Raw genomic sequence first — 24,669 nt, 5'->3', positions numbered from 1 at the left:
GTCAATTTGATTGGATTGAAGGATGCAAAGTATTGATCCTGGGTGTGCCTGTGTGGGTGTTGCCAAAGGAGATTAACATTTGAGTCAGTGGGCTGGGGAAGGCAGACCCACCCTTAATCTGGTGGGAACAATCTAATCAGCTGCCAGTAAATATAAAGCAGGCAGAAAAACGTGAAAAGGCAAGACTGGCCTAGCCTCCCAGCCTACATCTTTCTCCCATGCTGGATGCTTCCTGCCCTTGAACATCAGACTCCAGGTTCTTCAGTTTTGAGACTCAGACTGGCTCTCCTTGCTCCTCAAGCTTGCAGACAGCCTATTGTGGAACTTGTGATAGTGTAATTTAATACTTAGTAAACTCCTCTTTATATATATATACACACACACACACACATATATACACACACACTATTAGTTCTGTCACTCTAGGGAACCCTAAGGGTGCAGTATGCACAGGCTGGGACTTCTCAGCCTTGTCTATGTGGAAGTTATTGACATTAAATTACATATGTATGCATCTATGCATGTTTTCTCTTGCCTATAGCTAGTGGAATTTTAAACAAATCCACAAATATTTATTGTCTATTATATTTAAGATCTATGTAAAGAGAGGGTAGGAAGAGATGCTTTTTAAAGGTGGCCAAGTCATAATGCATGAGAAAAATCAATACACAAACAGCCTACAGTAATACAGGGCACATAACTAGAATGTATTGCATTTCCACTCAGGAGTAAGGTAGTCCTGCCATATTTTCCAGTTTATTATTTGATCTTTCTCTAGTGTTATTTGTAGCCAAAATTTTACATTGACCTTTTTATTTAATTTATTTGAATTCCTTTTCAATTTGAAAATTGAAATGGAAGGAAGACGTCTTTTTTAAATGTAGGTACTTCTTTTGCTCAACTACTTTGGAGTTGAATCATTGAATATTATCTGTTACTTAAAAATATCCCAAGCCAGGCGCAGTGGCTCAGACCTATAATCCCAGCACTTTGGGAGGCCAAGATGGACAGATTGCTTGAGCCCAGGAATTCGAGGCGGCAGTGAGCTATGACCGTGCCACTGCACTCCAGCCTGGGTGACAAAGAGACCCTGTATCTTAAAAAAAAAAAAAAAATTATATGTCTATTCCTGGGCTGTTGGATATATATATTTCTGGTTTGTGGGCCAAAAGTCCATTTCCCAATCCTGAAATGACAAATAGAAGTAGCTTAGATTTTTCATTTATTTATATTGACAGTAGTAATGCCATTTCTTTTTTTTTCTTTTTTTTTTCCCTTGTGACAACTGAAAACAATAGAATGCCCTGACTTTCATATACAAATGCAATAGTTCAAACTCTTTGTCAATAGGATATGCATTTGGAGTAGGAGTAAATTTACATCAGACCTTCTACACTCTTAACTCCATTCCATTCTTCAACAGGAACATTGTGTTCACAGCAGCTAATGAGGTTGTATTTTGATCTGAGGCCATGAAATGCAGCAGCACTTGCCACCTAGGAAAGAGAAACGTTTAACACATGGTGTTGGCCTCCTTAGCACCAGGTCCAAAATGAGGTCACCATCTCATAGAAATCTTGAGGCCAGAAGCTAAGCCTCAAGGCTATCAGCCTTTATCTACTTTGTCACAGAAAGTAGAGGTTTTTGCAAAGAGGAATGACATACCCCATGGACACAACTAGAGTTGTGTGCAGTGTAAGGAAAGCTGTAGAGTACATGCGCTTCCTAGTTGGGCATCCTGGGTTTAATCCTGGCTCTCCCTCATACCAGCTATGTAAGAACAAGCTGATTTCTTAATCAATTCTGCGCCTTGATTTGTCTCATCTATAAAATAAGGATAATGAGACCAACCTTAATCTTTTGTTAAGAGGATTAAATGAAATTATGTAAGTAAAACCTGTAGCCTTAGCACAGTGCCCAGAGTAAAATCAGTGCTAAATAAATCTTAGCTATTCACATGTATAATTCCTCTTTCAGCTACACCTAAATCCAAAGTTTTCTCAACCATTAAAGAAAGTATGTGTGTATTCAAATTACTGAGAATGATATAATAGAGATGGCCTATTTTATTTATATAAAAAAATATATGCCAACTATGCTACTTATTATTACTGGTAACTAATTATCAGTGCTGCCAGTCATTATGACATACATTCATAGGAAAATTCTAATAATCCCTTTCCTCCTCTCCTAGTTAACAAAGTGCTGTGGTCTAAATGTTTATGTCCCCCCATTTCAATTCATACATTAAATTCCTCACCCCTAAAGTGATGCTATTTAGAAGGTGGAGCCTTTGGGAAGTGCTTAGGTCTTGGGAGTGGAGCCCTCATGACTAGGATTAGTGCCCGTCTAAAAGAGGCCCTTATAAAAGACCCCTTGCCTCTTCTGCCATCTGAGGGTAGAGTGAGAAGATGGCTGTCTGTGAGGAAGCAGGACCTTCCCAGACACTGATTCTGCCAGTGCCTTGATCTTGGACTTCTCAGCCTCCAGAACTATGAGAAAAACATTTCTGTGGTTTATAAGCCATTCAGTGTTTTGTTATAGCAGCCTGAATGAACTAAGACACAAAGTATTTCCCAGTCCCGTGTCTGTGATTGCCCGCCTGAGGAAAATGATTACATAAACCAACAAACAGAAATTCCCATCATATAAAAACATGTAACTCTGCCTAATCAAATAGGTAGGATTTCTGGATCAAAGAGAAAAAATATTTGTGACCACTGTTGCTTTAAAATGTTAAATCTGCCATCAACTAACAAAAATGTTATAATGTGCTAAAACCCAAGGTCAGGAGAAAGGCAAAGTAGAATAGTTATATTTTCTGTTAATACAAAATTCAATAGGTTAGGAGCAGAGAAAGAGGAAGACTGAAAATTTGAAACTGGATGTCGTCACACAAGAATATTGCAGTGTCTGGGAGCTGATAAGGGCTTTAAGGAAATTTAGAAATCTTTAAAGGAATGGTTGATATGATCAAGGCTTGTTCATAAGAAAAGAAGACTAGAATAATTGAGAATACCAGTGGATTCCAATCTTAGTGAAGAGAACTGCAGAATCCCTAGAGGCTTACTTGAATAATATTTGGAAATGACTGTGACTTGAATTTTAAAAAGAAATATATTCAGTATTCTGTAGGTATGATGCATAGCACATTGCAAAATTTCAGGAGTAAATTAACATTAAAATTTTAGTATTTTAGAAAGTCTGGATTTACTTTCTAAACTCAGTATTTCTAGAATATTAGAGTATTTTAGAATCGTTAAATTTTTAATTATAGTGATCTGCTCTTTTCATTTCATTTATTCCTTTCCTCATTTACTCAGTAAATATTAACATATATTGAAAACCCAGTTCAACAACAAACAAGAGAAAAGAGGAAATTCTTGTATTTGCCCAATGATAATGTTTTTCCTCAAGGTGTTCTTATATGTGCCCATACTTTATAGTAAATTACAGAAGATAACTTTTGGATTTAAAGATGTGCTATCACCTAATACAGTCTTTAGGTAGCTCTGCACTTGAATGCCTGTTACTTTTCTTCACTGGGAAAAGTTGAAAGAACAGACTATAAGGGTCTCATTCTGGAGCAAGTGAAAACTGACCTGAAATAAGTTTTATGATTAAAATTTACATAATTGGTGCTCAGATTTTTCATATGCAGCAACTCACTAGATGTAAAGATGTAAAGAAGAGGCCAAAGGGGCTTTGGGTAACAGAAATGAGGCAGAGCCTCCAAATTCCACCATTCTCTCTCCAGGCAGGCCCTGGGGGAAGCATTTAGGTTGCCTCAATAAAGCTCTCTTTAGATTTATGTGATCGCGGATGCTTCTTCTTTATGGTTGGTGAATTTACAGCGGAACAAATCGAGATTGTAACAGACAGAAGATCTGTCTCTCGTGAAATAAATTAGAACCATTAGATTTTCCTCTTTGGTCTTGTAGTATAATGTAATAAATGGTTGAGAGTATGGGCTTTGTAGTTAGACAGATTTGGGTTTGGGAAAGGCTATCACTTACCAGCTAGATGACCTTGAGTTTAGCCACCCTGAGCTTGATACTGTTTTTGTTTTCTTGTTTTGTTTTGTTGTAAAATAAGAATGGTAATCATAGTGTCTTAATACATAGTGCTGCTATAAGGTTAAATATTAAACATATGTGTAAAATGCACCATATAGTGACTAATGCAGTGGTCAGTCCTCCATAAATATAAGTTATTGTTTTAATTATGTATGGTCTCCTTAATATACTGTTAACAAACTCCAATATTGTTTTGCATAATAGAGATAAATTGCCAAAATTGGATGAAACTATACACGTTAAGTCTTTATTTGTTGGAATCATGTTCAACTTAACCACAGAGACTTAACCAATTATGGATTTGTTTTCTCCCATAATAAAGAATTCAGAAATAGGCAATGTAAGACTGGTATAGCTATTTGAGGAAAACGTCAAGGACCCACCATTTTATTTTCTGCTCCTCCGTCGTTATCGATGGCCTTCATCTTCATGATTGAAAGAGAGCTGCGGTACCTCCAGACAGCCAAGAAGGAGGAGGCAGAGTGAAGGGCAAAAGTCTTTATAGGAACTACCACCTATATCTCATTGTCCAGAACTGTGTTCCATGACCAGCCTTTAATAGCAATGGAAGCTAGTAAGGAAGGTATGTTTTTAACTGGGCACATTGCCACCTTGAAACAAAACAAAAACCCGCATATTCTGTTAGACGTTGAGTAAATAAACATCAGTTTCTGTCACAAAGCCAAACAAACTAACAAAAAAGACATAATTTTCAGGCCTGATTATTTTTCTAACAAAGATTTATAAATGGCCTGAACATTGGGACATTCTGAGGGCATTTGCTAAGACCTTAAATCCTACCATCATCATTAAGAAGAGAAGTGGTCACTGGTCTGTGTAATGGGCAAGATAATAACCAGGTCCTTTAGACATGATTCCTGAATCAATATTGTCAGTTTGCTTCCATGTTGTAATATAAAATTAGGTTTACGTTCAGTACAACAGTCCTGATCTTGATGATGTGATTATGTCATTTATTCAATAAGGTTTTATAGAGGATCCCACTAATCTTGGAAATACAAGTACAGGGAAAACACGGAAGCAATATCCAACTTTTTGTATGTGGATTTTGTAAAGGATTCAGTTTTATAGTTTTTTTTTTAAAAGAAATATTGTTATAATGGCAGACATCAATTGGCCTAGATTCTGGCAATGACTATCTACATTTGGAGGCTTAGAGAAGGTCCCGATGGTGCTCAAGTTCTATGTGATCAGCCTCACTGGAATTAGGGACATCTAGTACTAGCCATTTCTGTTACCCAAGGAATCAAGGTCCAGTTTTCTACTATTGATTTAAAATGACCTGCATAAAGAACCAGATATAGAAAACACAGTTATTTACGATACAAATCAATCAGTAAGTATTTTTTAAGCTGTTACCCAGCACTAAGCAAAAAAAAAAAAAAAGGTCACCCAGTTTTCCTGGGACGATTTTTCAGAAGCAGCTGTTTACTAAGCAGTTGGCATTGATTACATATGGCTTAGAGGAGCAGGCAGACTGTGGGTCTGTCTCTGCTCTCCCAGAATCACTAGGCAGATTACCTGGGGTAGTTCCTCAGGTTCTCTAGGCCTCAGTTTTCTTATATGTAAAACAGCAACTTTGAAAAAAAATGATTGTTAAGATTCCTCCTTGATCTTGGGTTTGGGGCAGGATGGAGATTTAATTACTGTGGAAACTGTTACTTGACCCCGTGCAAGATGTGGGGTGCCCTGGGGTCTGAGAACTCCTGGAGTGACAGGCTTCCTTTTTTGTCCTCCTGAAAATGAAGGAGTTGGATTGGAAGTATCAGAGTCCTCTACTTGATCTAATGCTCTGTCAGAGTTTGATAGAACTGTCACCTGAATTCTATCAGATGGGTTTAATTAATAAAAATTTTTGGAGACATGCTTGATGGGTGTCATCTTCCCAGGGCCTGTGCATGGACCCTCTGAAAGTAGTAATGCAAAATTCTTCTTTACTAAGTTTGTTAAGCATTGAAGGTTGAAATGAGCCCAGAGATCAAGGCTGTTAACTCTTTTACATCTAAGAATCTCCACCCAGTGTTTCTAACTGAGCAGAGATTGACAAAAACTATTTCTTTTTTCTTTTCTTTTTTTTTCTTTTATTTTTTGAGACAGAGCCTTACTCTGTCACCCAGGCTAGAGTGCAATGGCATGGTCTTAGTTCACTGCAATCTCTGCCTCCGGGTTCAAGCGATTCTCCTGCCTCAGCCTCCCGAGCAGCTGGGACTACAGGCACATGCCACCACACTCAGCTAATTTTTGTATTTTTTATAGAGACGGGGTTTCACAGTGTTGGCCAGGCTGATCTCAAACTCCTGACCTTGTGATCCACACGCCTTGGCCTCCCAAAGTGCTTGTATTACAGGCCTGAGCCACTGCCCCCAGCCGACAAAAACTGTTTCTCAATTCTTCTATCTTAGCAGTTCATTGAGGCAACACCTTGACCTGCAGAAAAGCCTGTTTTTGGGTGAGTGTAATGGTACTTAAAGGGGAAGCTGGTTCCACCAACACCTGCAGAGAGGTGGTCATAGGGAGCCTAGTAAGTCTGTTAGGACTGGCATGAGCAACACTTCTGGCATCTTGTGCAGGGTCACTAGTAGTAAATGAAATGATGGGACAGGTCACCAGTGCCAGCCATCTGCACTGTGGCTGTTGTTCCAGTACAGCTGTGACACGGCAAGATAGATCCTCTGAGCTGGAAATTCTAAAACGGTAGATGTTGGCAAGTAACCCTAAATTGAAATGACTCTGAAAAAATTAAAAAGGAATGTAGACGAGCTGCAAGCACTGGAACAAAGATATTAACCCCCGAAGAGTCATAAACCACAGCTGACTCTTAGCTTCACAAGCAGCCCTCAGAAGGTGGTAGCTTGTTTTAAGCAGAGGCCATGCAGAACCCATGAAACCAAAGGACAGAGCCAGTAGGGCTAGAGTCTGACCAGAAAGTTCCATGCCCTCTGCTTTCTGCCTGGAAAATGACCTGGTAGGTTTTAACCTATCCAAGACTACAGAGGATTTCAGAATTTCAGTTTGAGGTATGCCTCAAAACAAAACATTCCAGCCTTGATCATGAAAGAAAGAAGTGATCAAAATACCACGTCACAATGGAAAACCCAAGCGGCCCCAGAGCCTCTTCTTCAGTAATGAGATTTAGTTGATCTGAACAGTTATTTATGCATTGAGGTCATATTTTGGCCAATCTTTTGCTTACAGCTGTCGCCAAATAAAGCCTTCTGTCTTAGCATTTCTTTTACCAAAATCAGGTTGAGAGATGGTTCTTCGAGAGGGCTGTTTTGTCAGAGAATACAGGGATCTTTTCACACAGTAAAATGTGCCCACAAAGCAAAACAATACACCAAATATAGGGTCAAATTATGTTAAAATTGAAAGGAAGCAAACTAAAGTCCTTTCCTTTGTCCCTGTTGTTTTTTGAGGTTTTACTTATTCGTGTGTTTGTTTAATTTTACCGAAAATGCTCCCCAATGGCAATGAAAGGTTCAAGGGAACTTTCTTCAGTAATACCATGTTTACCTCAGAGAGGACTGGCTTTTAGGACTTCCCTATCTTGTTCCTTCTTTATTCTAAGTTTTGACATATTAGAGTTTCTAACATCTCTGTGCCTGGAAATATTCTAGGCTTACACTTTTAAGAAGAGAAATGGAGAAAAGTGCTAGTGTCTGTGGATTGTTGCTAAATCTGCACATGTCCATGTGTAACCAAGAGTATTAAACTCAGAGCCAAAGAACAGGAAGAGAAGAAAAATCCCTTCTTTGTTTGTTTGTAGACTTTGGCATTGATTTCATATGGCTTGGAGGAGCTTGAATGACACCGTGGGTCTGTCTCTGCTCTCCCAGAGTCACTAGCCAGGTTACCTGGGGTAATTACTTAGGTTCTCTTGGCCTCAGTTCCCTAATATATAAAACAGAAAACATTGAACAAGATGATCGTTCAGGTTCCTCCTTGAACTAAGATTTGGGGCAGGATAGAGACTTAGTTACTGTGGAAACTGTTGCCCAACCTTGTTCAAGTTGTGTGTTACCCTGGGGTTGGAGAGGTCCTGGAATATAAGGCTTCATTTTTATCCTCCTGAAAATGAACAAATTGGATCTGAAGATAACTGAGCGCTCTACTTGATACAATGTTTTGTCAAGCAGATTTTGATAGAATTCTCTCCTGAATTCTACGAAATGTGTTTAATTAAGGAAAATTTTTGGAGACATGCTGGATGGGTTTCATCTTCCCAGGACCTATGCATGAAATGAGACATGTCCCCTTGAATAACTAGGTTATAAGAAGCATAGTTTGCTGTATTGTATTTTGACCAACTAGTCCTCATCATTATAGATGACAGACCTCAGTTCACCATTAATAGGAAGAGCTGAAAGCCTTGTTTTCGGATTGCTAAGATGGGATCGTTCTCCTTACACTGTGTTCCTATTTTTCCAGCTGTACTATAAGGACAAAAGTGCTTAATCCTATACACCTGTTTGCTTCATTTAAAACAAAAACCTATATAAGGAAGAGGAAAAGCCCAAATGACATTCAAGGCAAACATCATAGGTGGAAAAGTGGAGAAAAAACATCTGATCACATAATACCGAGTAGCCAGGAATTTCTGGAAGCAATTTATGGTTATCCCAGGGATCAGAACATAAGAGTGTGAAAAGAAATAAAATGCTTTATAAGAGACAAAATCCTATGAGACTCCATACAAAAAAAGAGGTTACCATTAGACAAGTATTTCTAAAAGAAATGAAGAGAATCTTAAGTATACATTCAAGCTACTTAAAATAATGAAACAAATGCTAAGGGATAGGGGAATCAAGATGAAGAGTAGCAAAAATTTAAAAATAGTACCCATATTCCAAGCTGTTTTGTGACTTTGGAACTACTTAAAAGCAGTTATTGATATGTGCACTTTTCTGTTACATATATTATGCTTCATAAAAAGTTTTTTTAAAGGAAATTCCTGAGTAATCTAAAAGAAGCTTTTAAGGTTTTTCTTTCCCAACAGAAGAAGATAATTAAGATGGAAATGTGTTCGGCTGGCTGTACACTTGTTGCTGTTGATAATTAATGTGGAGAGTTCTTCACAGGATGGGGGATTTTGGGAATTAAAGCCTGTCAAAAGGTGGAACCTAATGTTCAAAGTCCTAAGACCAAGAGGAACCATAGGAAGGGCCTTCAGTTAAGAATGTTACAAGTAACAGAAAACCCAACCAACGGTGGCTGAAACAAACAGGGACTTATTTCCCTCACGAAACAAGAAGTCCAGAAGTGGGTGGTTGCTGGTGTTCATTCAGCTACTGAGAAATGTCACAGAGGACTGTATTAGTCAGTTCCTGCAGTGCTATCAAGAAATACCTGAGACTGGGTAATTTATAAAGAAAGGGGTTGAATTGGCTCACAGTTCCATAGGCTGTACAAGAAGCATGATGCTGGCATCTGCTTGGCTTCTGGGGAGGCCTCAGGAAGCTTCCGGTCATAGTGGAAGGTGAAGAGGAAGCAGGCACATGTTACATGGCCAGAGCAGTAGGAATAGAGAAGGGGAAGGTGCTGCACACTTTTAAACAACCAGATCTTGTGAGAACTCACTCACTATCATGAGAACAGCACCAGAGAGACCATGCTAAACCATTCATGAGAACTCCACCCCTAATGACCCAGTCACCTCCCACCAAGCCCCACCTCCAATACTGGGAATTACAATTTGACATGAGATTTGGGCAGGGACACAGAACCAAACCATATCAAGGACCTATACTTTTCCCATCTTTCCCTTTCTCCATCTTTGGCAGTTGGCTTTTGTCTTCATGCCTCATATTCACAAAATGGCTGCCAGAGTCCTAACCATTTCTTCTGTGATCAAGGCTGGAAAAGAGAAGGGGGCAATACTAGTCATATCCTTCATTTTAACGGAAACGCAAAAGCCTTCTCAGAACTTTGGCACATGGCTACCCCAGCTGCTTCCATGGCTGGAGAAGTCAGGGGATAAGGAAAGCTGACAATGACTGTTGGGTTAACTGACAAATAGCAACTGCCAGAGTTCATCATAAAGGGAATCATCTTGTGGCTTGATGCTATTGGGAAGAGGTAAGAATTTAGAGCCTTTGGAGGTATGGCTCAGGACTGCAAACATTTCCACTAATAGAATCATGAAAGCAGTTAGTGAATTGAGTTAAAACAGTAATTCAAAAGGCAGGTAGCCTGATTTTTCATTCTGAATTGGCCATAGGCCTTAATGAATGCTACTAAATTATTAGTCTTTTGCTCTATAAAATAAGAATAATGTCTATTCTCTGCCTCACTTGGACCCTTTTATTCATTCATTTACTCAACAAATATATACTAAGCACCTCTTATGTAGCAGAGATTGTGCTAATGCTGAGGATACACAAATAAATAATGCAGAACCCTTCCCCCAGGGGAGGGAGGCCAGGGGACGTGTTGACTGAGCACTGCTTCACGTTGGACTATGCTGGCTGGGCTGGGTGTTTTATATGCATATATATATATATATATATGGCTTATAGAAGATATGTAAACAAGTGATATAACAGGTAAAGTGGTACAATGGAAATATTCATAAAAGTGCCCTGGGACAGAGCAAGGGAAATGACTAAATCTTCCTTGGGAATTGGGCAGGGCTTCACCAAGGAGATGAAATCTGAGATGGGGCTTCAAATTGAGTCTGAGTTTATTGTGCAGAAGTAGTTGTGGGGAGTAGCTGTTGGTGGAGGAACAGTTGATTCAAAAGCAATGACACTTAAAAGGGAATTGTTTGTTCCTGAAAAGTCAAGCAGTCTACTTTGCCAAGCATTTGGGTGGTGGGAGGTGGCCAGAGCCAGGCCATGAAGGACTCAGAAGCCAGAAGTTTGGCCTTGAGGAGCCATTGGCATACAGAACAAGACATGATGAGATTTGTGCTTTCATCATTTTCTAAGACCAGTGGAAGGAATCAGACAGTTCATGATGCTTCAACTTCTTGAGTACATGACTGATACCTGAAGGATTTATTAAGATGCTTATCTATTTTTAATTGCATCTACTTGTTTGGTATTTGACCCAATTCATTCATTCTTGTTATGAATGTATTAAGAGACCCTGCACCCTCTTGACCTCTCCTTATAATTATTACCATTATCGTTCTTGGAAGCACTGTTTTTATTATACACTGAAAAGGAGCTACTGATATACTGAAATTCACTGCACAGCTGAAATGCCCACTGCTTGGACTCAAGGACAGCCGTCTAAGAGTAGTTCTTGTTCTCAGAAGTTCAACTCCCTTTTTTTAATTCTCTTTCCCTTGAGAGGTTTTTAGTCACACATTTCTACTTTAATAAGAGCAACTCTTCTCCCTAAGGCCCCAAGTGCTACGTTTTAACAAACACAGATAAATCAATTCATGTGCTTTATCAGTGTTGGGATTGCTGGCAGGTGCCTCACAGCGAACATTATTGCAGTTTCACCATCATTTCCCCTCCTCCCCTTTCCAGACATACATTCATATTTGTTTCTTCTTCCCTTAGATTACCCTATCTGGAAAATCATTCAAATGAACATTGATCCCGTTGATTTATCCACATACAGGTGGAAGCCTGTATTGGGAAGCAGTTTTAACCAAATTGTGTGAAATAAAGTTCTTTCTTCTGATGTTATCTCTGACTCGTGTTGTGAGCATTTTCATCTGCTTAGATTGTGAGAAGTTCTTACCACCATTCAATTATCACCACATGGTGTCCAGTTCTAAATGCAGCACTGTGCTTTAAGGAGATTTGCAATGATTTACTGAGGTAAAAGACAAGATATTAACTTAATGTATCATTTGTCTTCGTCTTCAAAGTGAGGTGAAAGGCCTATCAGTGGCCCATTCAAGTGTCCTTTTAGAAGTGTCTCCTTCCCTCTTCCTGGTGTTCTCTGTCACCTATTTTATGACATTATCATAGAAGGAATGTTTACATAATCTGGTACAGTTCCACAAGAAGAAACATGAATTAGGATTAAAGGTAATCCTAGGGATAAGAATGAGAAAATAAAAACTCTTTAAGATGATTAGAGAATGTATTAAAGTCCATTTGTTTCGTTCATGGCTATGAATTATGGGTGGACAACTTGTGGCACTCACTGTTTTCCCAAATGTGAGACCTTTGGGGAAATTCTGGTTCATTCTTGCATTAGGGAATTTTCTGTGGCACGGTGTGCGGTAGTCATCACTGAGTCTACTTAGCACAAATTCCTCATTAAGGATTTTGCTCAAACTGGAATGAAGAGCAAAGCTTTCTTCTTAAAGAGAATGCAAGTGTATTTCCTTTCAAGGGATAGCACCATTTGTTTTCACATCAGAATCTGAGACTTAAAATTTTTTTTTTTTTTTTTTTTTTTGAGACAGCGTCTCACTCTGTCACCCAGGCTGGAGTGCAGTGGTGTGATCTCAGCTCGCTGCAACCTCCGCCTCCCAGGTTCAAGCGATTCTCATGCCTCAGCCTCTGAAGTAGCTGGGATTACAGGCACCCGCCACGATGCCCAGCTAATCTTTGTATTTTTAGTAGAAACAAGGTTTCACCATGTTCGCCAGGCTGGTCTTGAACTTTGCAGCTCAAGTGATCTACTCGCCTCAGCCTCCCAAAATGCTGGGATTACAAGTGTGAGTGACCAAGCCCAGCCTACAATCCTTTATTTACTGTCTTGTGGCAAGAGCCTACGTTTCTGGAATTTTAACATGCAAGTCAGGCAACTCATTCAACAAGTATTTATTGAGTATCTGCTGTATACTGGGCACAGTGCTGTCAACTGACTAGAGGGTTAGTTGGCTGGTCTTCAGTGATGAAAGACAGAAAATACTGAAGATTTGACGGGTGTCGGAATCCACTTGCCACCACAGCTTTCAAGAATGGCCTTCTTAGAGACAGGAAATGAGCATGAAAACCAGTTCCGGAGACTCATTTGCAGTTACTAGCCACGTTCTTCAGAGGGAAGGCTCTGCTGAAATCCTGAATGTTGACTAACAGAAAATGTATTCTTGTTGCCTTATTTCTCATGATGCTTTGTTCTTTTGACCCAGAAACAGAAAAGATAGTCCTAGAGGCAGGGAATGGATTACCATCCTGGAAATTCAATGACCAACTTTTTCCCTGTGACGTGTGTGGGAAAGTGTTTGGCCGACAGCAGACCTTGTCCCGACACCTGTCGCTGCACACAGGTGAGTGAGTGGGGCCTGGGCTGTCAGCCCTCCATGCTCCATCACCAACTTCTTTACTCTCCAGAAGCTGAGTTTCTCTAAGAGAGGCGTTACAGGAAGCGCTGGGAATGTGTTTATCCTGACATTTTCAAGCCGTTTTGCCTGGCATGTTTAAAGAAGACCTTGGAAAGGCTTTTTTATTTGTATTGAAAGGGTTCATTGAGTTCCAAGTAGGACTGATGAGAAAATATACACAATTTAGGTTTATTCCGGTAAAATTCCTAAATTCTGTAAAAAAAAAAAATGTATTGAGCTCATCCTGAGAGTGCAGGACAGGGGGACACACTCCATCTTACTGGTTTTATCTTATTGTGATGGGTCAGAGCAGCTGGGGAAAAGGCACCTCGGTGGAGAAACAGCTTCTGCCTTTATTTACATGTAATTGTGGAGAAATATGGTTGGTTCTGAGAGATGGGAAAGGGAAGGCAACCAAGTTAACAAGGAGGAATAAATAGTAACTTAGTCCACACAGCAAAAAATAATTGAAGACAAAAAGACATAAGGTAAAATCAGTAGTAAACATAAAGCAAGATGGAAATAATAAAATCAAACATTTCCATTTTTACATTGAAATCAGGTTTTTAAGTAATCCAGATGTATCTTCTGTACAGGGAACACAAAAACAAAATGATAAAGAAAAGTTCGAAATAAAGGTTTCATACATCACACAAAATTTAAAAAGCAAGACAGGAAGTATTAATAGGACAAGATTAATTTTGTCTTTTTTTTCCTCCCCAGACAGGGTCTCGCTCTGACACCCAGGCTGGAGTGCAGTAGCTCCATCCCAGCTCACTGCAACCTCTGCCTCCCGGGTTCAAGCGATCCTTCCATCTCAGCTTTCTGAGTAGCTGGGACTCCAGGTACACGCTGCCACTATGCCTGGCTAATTTTTTAAAAAAAGGTTTTTGTTGTCGGGCACGGTGGCTCACACCTATAATCCCAACGCTTTAGGAGGCCAAGGCGGGTGGATCACCTGAGGTCAGGAGTTTGAGACCAGCCTGGCCAAAGTGGTGAAACCCCATCTCTACTAAAAATACAAAAATTAGCTGGGTGTGGTGGCGTGCACTTGTAATCCCAGCTACTCAGGAGGCTGAGGCAGGAGAATCGCTTGAACCCGGGAGGTGGAAGTTGCAGTGAGCCAAGATCGCACCACTGCACTCCAACCTGAGTGACAAGAGTGAAACTCAGTCTCAAAAAAAACAAAAAGTTTTTGTAGAAACGGGGTTTCACCATGCTGCCCAGACTGGTGTCTTTTCTCTTTATATTTTTAATATTTTTAATCTTAAATTCCACTAAAGACAAAATTTAGTTATATACTTAGCCACAAAGAATACTTTAACATGTTCAAAAAAGTGGAGTTTTATAAGGTCACATTCTCTGAGCATACTTAGATGAAATTTTAAATAAGTAAGGGTCAATAAAACGTCCTGCCTAATTGGACCAAAGAAAAAGGGAGAAAATAAAAATTCAAATAACAGACATCTAAAAGGAATGAAACAGAGAACACTTCATACGTAAACCTGGAGCAAACAGCAAGAGCTCTAGTCAGAGGAAATTTATAGATGTAAACATTTTAATTAGAGAAAGACAAAAATAGAGGAACTTAACAGTCATTTTAAGGAATTGATGAAACAACAAAGTCTAGAAAGAAGATGGCCATAAAATAGATAAATCCTTTTAAGCCTGATTAAGAAAATGAAGCAAAAATACTCAAAATTAGGAATGAAAAAGGAAGCCTAATCATCAGTGTGGAAGATGTTAAAGAATTACTGGAGAATAATGAAGCTCTAAGAAAAAAAGCTGAACACTTAGATAACATAGATCATTTAAACAGAATGACTAAAATTGACCCAAAGTAGGGGGAGGGGGAGACTTGAATCAATCAGTTCCCAAAGGGAAATTTGGAAAAATTATGAAGGACATATCATTAATAAAGGCATCAGGTCCAGAAGTTTTCCCTGGTGAGTTCCTTCTAACCTTTTGAGAAGAGGAAATTCCGACATTGTTAAACATTTCCAAATGATAGAAAAAGATTTAAAAAGCTCCACAGTTTCACTTTATGGAGGATGCATAACCTTAATAACAAAACTTACCAACCTCACTTATGCATACAAACGCAAAACTTCTAAAGAAAGGACACATTTTATCTGGATGGTAGGGCTCCTCCCCTGACCCTGCGGAGCCCAGATGCCAGCCCTTCAAGATGTTGGGGACCACCTATAATAATAATGGTCTCATATTTTGTAGAGAATAACTTTTTTTCCATGTTCTTCTCTGTGAACTAAAGAAGACAGGTATTTTCTTTAAGCCGGGCTCAGTAATACCAAGTAAGCATCAAGGATAGAACACTGGAGTTGTTCTTTCCTTCATCTTCTGCTATTACCTTTATCTGTATGATGAAAGCAAAGCCTGCTCCTTTTACTTTAATTTGCTTGATTAATCAGACGAATTCAGAATGCCACTCTGGAAATGACACTGAAACATTTGTCAGTTTTATGAGAGGGTTTCCATTAAGAAATTAATTGAAATTCTTTATTTTATTTATGTAAAATGAAATTTCCAATTAAATTATTTCACACAGCATTTTTTCCCCTTAATTTCGTTAGTTTTTTTTTTTTTTTTAATTTCTTGGCTGACCCAAGCCAGGAGCTTAGGGAAAATGATGAGGCCTCTTTTACACTGCAGTCCTGCAAATGCTGTGTTTCATTCCCCCTCCCCTGTTCAGCACCCACCCACTACTGAAACATGGGGTGCACACACACACACACACACTTATTCACGCACAAAATATTATTTTGGCCTGTATAGGGCTTACCTTATCAGGAAAAGGGGCTGTGGGTGTCCAGGAAAAAAAAAAAAAAAAAAGGGCAGGTTATCTATTCTAGTTGCCCTGGGACTTTTTTTTTCTTTTTTTGTTTTGTTTTGTTTTGTTTTGTTTGAGACAAGATTTACCTCTGTCACCCAGGCAAGAGTGCAGTGATGTGATCATGGTTCACTGTAACCTTGACCTCCTGGGCTCAAGCAATCCTCCCACCTCCTCCTCCGAAGTAGCTGGGACTACAGGCATGTGCCACCACGCCTGGCTAATTTTTAAAAAAAATTTTGTAGAGACGGAGTCTCGCTGTGATGCCCAGGCTGGTCTCGAGCTCCTGTCGTTAAGGGATCTTTCTGCCTCCACCTCCCAAAGTGCTAGAATTACAGGTGTGAGCCACAGTGCCCAGCCGGAGATATTTAAAAGTACTAATACAGGAGTGACCTGCTGGGCAAAAACTTTTAGATACTTACAATTCCAAGGCATTACCATTGTTGCCATCTGAGATGTGACTTGAACCATTCTTTCCTTTATACCTTTAAGTGATTCTTACAAGGTGTTGGGACTTCCTTTTTGAAAACGATTTGGGCTTTTTCCTGTTCCTTCTCCCCCAGAGGAAAGAAAATACAAATGCCACTTGTGCCCCTATGCTGCTAAGTGCCGTGCAAATCTGAACCAGCACTTGACTGTCCATTCCGTGAAGCTGGTGAGTACAGACACCGAGGACATTGTCAGCGCCGTCACCTCTGAAGGCAGTGACGGGAAGAAACATCCTTATTATTACAGGTGAGTTGCAGATGGAACATGCTAGTCTGCCTTTCTCAGACTCTTGGCTTCAACATTTCCTACCTGTCTGCTGTGGGCATACATCACGAGGCTCCTTTTCTGAGTCATAGCCTGGCCTTCATTTGAGTAATTTCGTTGCTTAGATTGAGCCCTGCAGTTGCACAGACTCCTCTCTTGGCTTGGGTGCTTCTGGTAGTATTAATTGAAAGAGAAATGGTCTCAGAGGTGGCTCTCTGGGGTGGAGCTCCAGACAGTGACTGGGCTCTGAGGACGATGAATTTTTAGGTCTGTTCCGCTCAGAAGCTCCAACCTTTGTAACTGAGTGTGTTGCTGCTCCCTAAGAATTTAAAAAAAAAAAAAAAAAAAAAAAAAAAAAAACTGAGGAAATGTAAATCTGAGAACCCCAGAGAAATAGACCAGAGGCATTACATATTTCCCCTTGGCTGTATCACCCTTTAGTACCTGGATTTTATGTTTCGTTTCTGTATTCAATCATGAATCAATATTGGTTTGATTGTCATACAACCCCCAAGTTTCTGGCTGTCTATCAGATCTTGCCCTAGAGATATGCCATACTGATTGGTGGAAACTTCCTTTTGCAGGAATGTCTCTAGGGATGGGTGGCTTCTATCAGAAGTTGTCCCAGATAGAGTAGCCTCTTGCTTGGAGTGCCATACAACAAACTGTATGTGCTTTCATTGCTACTAGGGAAGGTTTCCAGAGCCAGAGAGAGGCTCCTGGGCTGTGAGGTGCTCTCCGAGTTTATCAGTGTACCAGCACCACTAAATACCTTGGTAACGCTACCCCGCATCTCTTTGCCCAAAGGAAATCAGTTAGGTGATGTGCAGCATCTGGAATCCATGGTTTTAAATTAACTTTATGATTATTTAGCATCGTTATAATACATATGTGATTGTTACATGATGCTGGGCCTTAGTCTCTTTGGCACAGTGATTACTTTAGAGGCATCCCAGAAAGCAGAAGAATTTTCTAATGCAAAACCTTTTGGTGGAAAGACAAATGTGTTTCAAATTCCAGTTTTCTTGAGTGTACTGTGTATAAATGGACAGCCCACATTTAGAAGTATGTGTCACCCTTTTCTCTCCCCCTCTTTTCTTTTACCCTTTCATGTAGTTGTCACGTGTGTGGATTTGAGACAGAGCTCAATGTCCAGTTTGTCAGCCACATGTCACTCCACGTGGACAAGGAGCAGTGGATGTTTTCAATCTGCTGCACTGCTTGCGACTTCGTCACCATGGAGGAAGCAGAGATAAAGACTCACATTGGCACCAAGCACACAGGTGACCATTCCTGTCTGTCCTTCTCACATTCCTCCTCCATCCCCTGCACCCCAGAGCACCTGCCACCTGGCCGAAGCATCCCCACCACCCTGAGACATTGCCCTTTCCTTCCATGGAAGGAAGGGCTTTCCCAAGGCATGAGAGCCACATTTCCTTGTAGTCATAATACTGTTTCCTGGCATGCCTTGTGCCTCACTGCTCTGAAAGACTCCCAAGTTCAGATGTGGTTGAGAGGTGCTGAGCTCTTTGCTTGTTGCTCATCCTGATCCTCTTCTTCATCACCATATGTGATAGTCTTTCAATGCCCCAGTCTTACGCCTTTGCGCACTGGCTCTCATTTAAGCCCCTAGCAACCCTCTAAGCGAATACTACTGTTATCACACTGTACAGTACAGGTGAAGAAACAGGCTTAACGGAGGTGGGGTATTCCATCCAAGGTCAGCAACTAGGGGTTGCTGCAGTCACTGGTTTCAGTGACTACTGAAACTCAGCCCAGAACAGTTTTCATTCCAGAGCTTGCTCTCTGTATCATTGCTGTTCTGACAGCCCCGAGAAACACTTGGCAGAGCTTTGAACCTTTCTGTTTTCCCGTGCCAGGGCACTGCACACCTACTTCTGTAGGCTCCGTTCCTCTCCAGTGAAACTGCAGCCCTGACGCTCTCCTTAATGACGCATGGCATGTGTGTTCACGGCCAAAGAAAACCAGATTCTCCTGAAACAAACCCATCACTGTCTAGGCCATGGCCAAGGCTTCACCAGTGCTCGCCTGTTATTTAAGCTTCTTGCCATTCTGCTTAACTTCTTCCATTTATTGATGTTAACATTCTGACTTCACCATGCAATTATACGCTCACAAGTGATGGTTACAAATGATACCAGCAAGGAGTCATTAAGTGAGAATGAGGAGGAGCTCCCTCTGCATTTGCGGGGCTTACAAATTAAGAGCTGATGTTGCTGATTGCCAGCCCTGGGTGTTGGATCAGCCCCTCACTTCATCAGCACTTGAAGGATTCGGGAAGGGGAATTTCCCTGACAGTTGTGCTGACGATGTACACGGCAGAGAAGGATCTCTCTATGCTTCTCTGGCCACTTTGGCTCAGTGGTGCCAACAGTAATAAAAGCTTGTTTTTGTCAGTAAATTGAGCAGCTATGACTTGGAGGTCTGCAGAGAGCTGTTATGCTGAGTGAGAAGGTGCCATTTTTACAGTCAGTTGTCTGACTGTAACCACATTAGCCTGTGGGCAGCAGGTGAGCTGGGAAACCCATGTTGAAGACAAATTAAATTCAGCATTTCTGGAGTGGCTGATGGAGGAAAAGGCCAAACTCTTTTCCATTACCACTGGCTTTTCAGATAGTCTTTTTTTTTCTCCTTTCTGTTAACCTTCATTCTAACCCTCTTTACCCCAAAGTATACCTGAACCCAGCTGAAAACCCTCCTCCCTCCCATCCTGCTCCAAAGCCCCCTCCACGCCCATACCACCGTACGGAAACCATAGAAACCAAATGACTAGGAAGAAGCTGGACTTGTCATCGCTTCATTGTCGTGAGTGGAAACTTCACAACTAACCAGTGCAAACACATACCTCGTAATTACCACAGGGAATGAAGCAAAGATCGTGTTCTCTCTGATGTAGCAGGGCTCAGGGCTCATTGTCTAGCAGGAAAGAATATCTTGTTTGTTAGTACAGTCACCCAAGAGTGAAACGCATTAAAGAAGTTTCTTTTTTAATTCAATAGGAGCCTTTAATGCCGCTGCTGCTCCAAGAATAAGGTTAAAACCTAGTTTATAAACCAGGGCCCTGCAAGCTTTTTTCAAAGGGGCAAATAGTAAATATTTTAGGCTTTCAGGTCATACAGTTTCTGTCACTAGTACTCAACTCGGCTGTTGAAACTTGAAAGTAGTCCTAGAGAATATGCAAATGAGTGGGCGTGGTCTTGTTCCAGTAAAACTCTATTTCTAAAAACAGGAGGCTCATGTGAGCCCAAGGACTGTAGTTTGCTGACCCCTGTTATAAGCTAATGGTCTCACAGCAAGGGTTTCCTATTTTTAGTATAGTTTTGAGGTGTTTGGAGTTTGACCCAAAATAGATCAATCTAAATTTGTAAATTAGTAAGTTGGATTATTGCAAAGTTATGATATGAAGCAATATATATGCTATATGACATAAAAAGCAATATATATGTTATATGACATATATAGCAGTATGTATTCCCGAGAACAGGGAGCTTGTCTAACTCACTCCTGTATCTCAGCACCTGGAACAGGCCCTACAGTACAAGTGGGGAATCAGTGTTCCTTCAGTGAATGAATATATTTGTGTGCAAGCTCATCTGTGCACCTTTGTGCATGCTAAGTAAGAAAACTACTCAGACGCGGCCGTTGCTTGAACCTTAGAGTCCTAGTGACTTATTTCTGTAATCTATGTGGCAGTTACTTGGCATGGAGGAAAGCACACACTGAATTCTAGATCCAGGTCCTAGACCCTATAGTACCATCAGTAGTACTGTGAATGTAGGACCTCAGTTAACTTATCTGGGCCTCCATCTGTTCCCTGTATTTTCAGATGTGCAGGAGATGCCCTTAGGCCTAAGATTCTCTAATTCTATGAGCCTTGTTCTCTAATTTGATTTTCCTGTCTTAGGAAAAGTCACCTATTATTTCAGTACCTTAGGAAATCTGCCACGCTATCTTGTTACCTAAGTGAAGTTGTGATCTCCAGGATGAGCTCTAATCAACAGCACACATTTTGTTTAGTTTCCTACAGAACCCATGCTTTCTCACATTTTCTTATGGGTTTCTGCTACTCCAGGCATGCCTGTGAGTGGGATGTTAAGGGGGTACCTGAGGAACTGTCCTCTCATTAGGCGTTTCCGCATAGTGACCCCTCCTCACCTTTCTCCCACCGTCTGGTGTCTTGTCCCTGCAGAGAATATCAACAAGGGGAAAATATCCCGTCTGGTGCTTGTGACTTCTTCAATGCAAATTTTGCTGCAATTTCTAAATGTTGCAATAAATGGCATTGAGGAATCTGAATGGCTATTTGGAAAATACAGCCATCAATACCTCACCTCACATTGGTACCAAAATAAATTCCAGATAACTTACAGAATCCCTATTAACAAGTCAGCCCTAGAAAAGCCTGAAGAAAATAGAATATTTATCAAGCTTACAGAGCGAGAAGGATTTGTAAAAGCTTAAGTGATAAAATAAAGCACAAATGAAAACAATCAAGAGATTTGACACATAAAAATTTCTTCAGTTTGCAAAAAATAACAGAAAAAGAGAAGCAAAACCAAAACCTGGGTCTGAAAAAATGTGTTTACAAAAATGACAAAAGGTTAATATATTTACCACATGGAATATTCCTATAAACTGTTAAGAAAATCTTTAGGCCTCTAATTGAAGAATTAGCAGAGGATATGAGGACATGAGCAGTCAATTCACAATGAAGGGAATAAAAGCTAACCACTTACATAAGGAAACACATACAACCTCACTGGCAGTCCAGCTAAAACTCGAGGCTTGTATTCCACCTGTTAAGTTAGGAGAACATTTGGTATTAATACTCACTGTTGCTGGGATGATGCTGGTACTCACATTGCTGTTGCCCTGCAGAGTGGTAAAACTCCTTGGAAGCTAATGAAGCTGTATATACCAAGAGGCTTAAAATGTAATGCCCTGTGACCCAGTAATCCCATCTCTGGGAATTTATTCATGGGAAAATATTCAATCAGTGAAATATTAATTTTAACTTTAAGTTTAATTTTAAGGAACTATTTAAGTAGACTAATCCCCTCCACGGATATAATACAATCATTTAAAACAATGCAAATATTTTCATGAATTTTTTGAGAGCCAACTATGTACAAATATCTAAAATAGCTTGAGAAAATACAAAGTATTAGTTATCATTATTATTACATTTTATTATGTATGTTTTATAATAGAATAATAATATTTTCTATAATGCTTACCATGATCCCAGACATTGTTCTTAGTGATTTACATATAAAAACCTATTTAATTATCACGACAACCATATGAGGCAAGTGCTGATATTATCCCCATTTTATAGATGAGATAATTGAGGCACAAAGTTAAGTATCTTGTTCAAAATAATACAGCTACTAAGTGGTAGAGGTGAGATTCAAACTCACGTATTCTGATCTATTTTTTATTTTTATTATTTATTTATTTATTTTGAGATAGGGTCTCACTCTGTTGCCGAGGCTGGAGTAAAGTGGCGTGACCTTGGCTCACTTCAACCTCCACCTCTCACGTTCAAGCAATTTTCGTGTCTCAGCATCCTGAGTAGCTGGGATCACAGGCAGGGGCCACCACACCCAGCTTGTTTTTTGGTATTTTTAATAGAGATGGGGTTTTGCCATTTGGCCAGGTTGGTCTCAAACTCCTGGCCTCAGGCAATTCACCCGCCTCAGCCTCCCAAAGTGCTGGGATTACAGGCATGAGCCACTGCACCCAGCCTGGATCTAGAGTCTTTATTCTTAACCTTAATGGAAACAATTTAAGTAGAAGTGCTTACTTTTTTAAGAATGAAAAGAAGTACTCTAAAATGTAACAGTGCCTGTATTGAGGCAGCAAGATGATTGGTAATTTTTTTTATGGTTTCAATTTCCTAATTTGTGATGTTTTAAATTGTGCAGTATTTAGGGGTTTTGTTTTGTGTTTTAAGTTCTCTTCAGCTAGTTGTCCTAGTGTGTGAAGTTTTATCACCTGTGCGCAGGTGTCCTTCACCAAGATCTTTGTGATGCTGAAGAAGGTAAATGATCACTTGGGTCACAGTTAGCCTTGGACTTGGCTGGCAAGGGCACCATGACTCTTTCCACAGACATAGCAAAACAAGATGAGGACAAAAACAGGGGAGGCTGTACACATTGAGCAGGCTGGGCTGCATCACAGAGTGGCTGGCACAGCACATTGTATCTTTATAAATTTATTAATTTAGGTATTTCTGCCTGTGCCTTAAGCCTAAGGGTACTTGAATCTATGTTTAGAGATGGTAGTTGAAATTAATATGTTTTAATTCTAAAAACGAATTTAAAAGAATCACTTGCAACAGGCCAATATTAGAAGATGGAGTTGCAATATCAGGGGTTCAGGATCTCCACTGAAAATGTTCTATCTAGAAAATGTAACTAAGCTGGCTAAATATATAAGATAAGCAACTGGCAATAATGGTATTAGTTTTCACACAGCTTTCTTGTACCAAGAGAGGAGTCTGTAGTCTAAAGTCATATGCCATTGTTCCTCATGATCAGTGACTGAGGTCACATACTTGCAGTTCTAATAGGAGCAAGATTTTTAAAATTGTGAACCGAAGTAAGAGTTATCTGCCCTGGACCCTAAGTGCAGTTCTGACAGGAACAGGATTTGAAAACATTGTAAGTGGATACACATTTCTTCCTTTCTCTTTTTAAAAACTTTAAAAAATATGGTCACTCTAGAAAATTTTGAAAATGGAATAAAAGTAAACACGACACCAATAATTTTACACTCTAGAAGTGTGTGTGTATATATGTGTGTGTGTGTATATACACATAGGGGTGTGTGTGTGTATATATATATTTTTTTGAGACAGAGTTTTGCTCTGTCGCCCAGGTTGGAGTACAATGGTGCCATCTCCACTCACCATAACCTCTGCCTGCACGGGTTCAAGTGAGTCTCCTGCCTCGGCCTCCCAAGTAGCTGGGATTACAGGCGCATGCCACCACACTTGGCTAATTTTTTGAATTTTGAGTAGAGATGGGGTTTCACCATGTTGGCCAGGCTGGACTTATTTTTAATCTCCTAATAAAGGAAGTTAGGTTCTAACATTTACAGTCACTAGATTGCTTAATTAACTGATTTAAAGGGAACTGAAGAATAGTCTCCCTATGTTTTCTCCCTTAACCTACAATTATGGGGTCACGTTGAATCTATAAATCAATCTGTTTTGTGGATAATTGACATCTTAATATTCTCAAGTCTCTTGAACCAGGAACAAAGTCTAGCTCTCCAGTTACTTGGGGTTTATAATGTACATCTTTAGGCCAGGTGCGGTGGCTCATGCTTGTAATCCCAGTACTTCGAGAGGCCAAAGTGGGCAGATCACTTGAGGTCAGGAGTTCAAGACCAGCCTGACCAACATGGTGAAACCCTGTCTCTTCTGAAAATACAAAAACTAGCCAGGCATGATGGCGCATGCCTGTAATCCCAGCTACTTGGGAGGCTGAGGCAGGAGAATTGCTTGAACCTAGAAGGTGGAGGTTGCAGTGAGCTGAGATCACTTTACTGTACATTCCTTGGGCAACAGAGTGAGACCCTGTCTCCAAAAAAAAGTACATCTTAATTTATCACAGTAGAACTTCAGTTAATTGATTAAACCACTTCATATGTTGTAGAAGAACCTCATACTAGTAGACTTCCATTTCTCTCCTCCTAGCCTTTATGCT

At 40.1% G+C, this 24,669-nt stretch overlaps 1 protein-coding gene across 35 annotated transcripts in view; it reads left to right on the top strand.

The window, feature by feature from the left end:
• Positions 1–24,669, top strand: part of ZNF827 (zinc finger protein 827) — a 174,535-nt gene that overhangs the window by 139,443 nt on the left and 10,423 nt on the right. For 33 of the 35 annotated variants that reach the window (XR_010587030.2, XR_012435145.1, XR_012435147.1 and 30 more), the window contains 3 exons: positions 13,141–13,278; positions 16,744–16,915; positions 18,050–18,216. Coding sequence is in view for 31 of the 35 variants with exons in the window: in XM_074040529.1 (XP_073896630.1) it covers positions 13,141–13,278; positions 16,744–16,915; positions 18,050–18,216 (477 nt within the window). In the remaining 4 variants the exon portion in view is untranslated. Of the gene's footprint in view, positions 1–11,608; positions 11,738–13,140; positions 13,279–16,743; positions 16,916–18,049; positions 18,217–24,669 lie in introns of those variants that run through there. The other 2 variants (XM_074040553.1, XM_074040551.1) reach the window with 1 other exon arrangement.

This window comes from Macaca fascicularis, chromosome 5, assembly GCF_037993035.2.
Source record: "Macaca fascicularis isolate 582-1 chromosome 5, T2T-MFA8v1.1".
Taxonomy (NCBI): domain Eukaryota; kingdom Metazoa; phylum Chordata; class Mammalia; order Primates; family Cercopithecidae; genus Macaca; species Macaca fascicularis.
The sequence above is the reverse complement of the archived record's forward strand: the minus strand, read 5'-3'. Positions and strand labels throughout refer to the sequence as shown.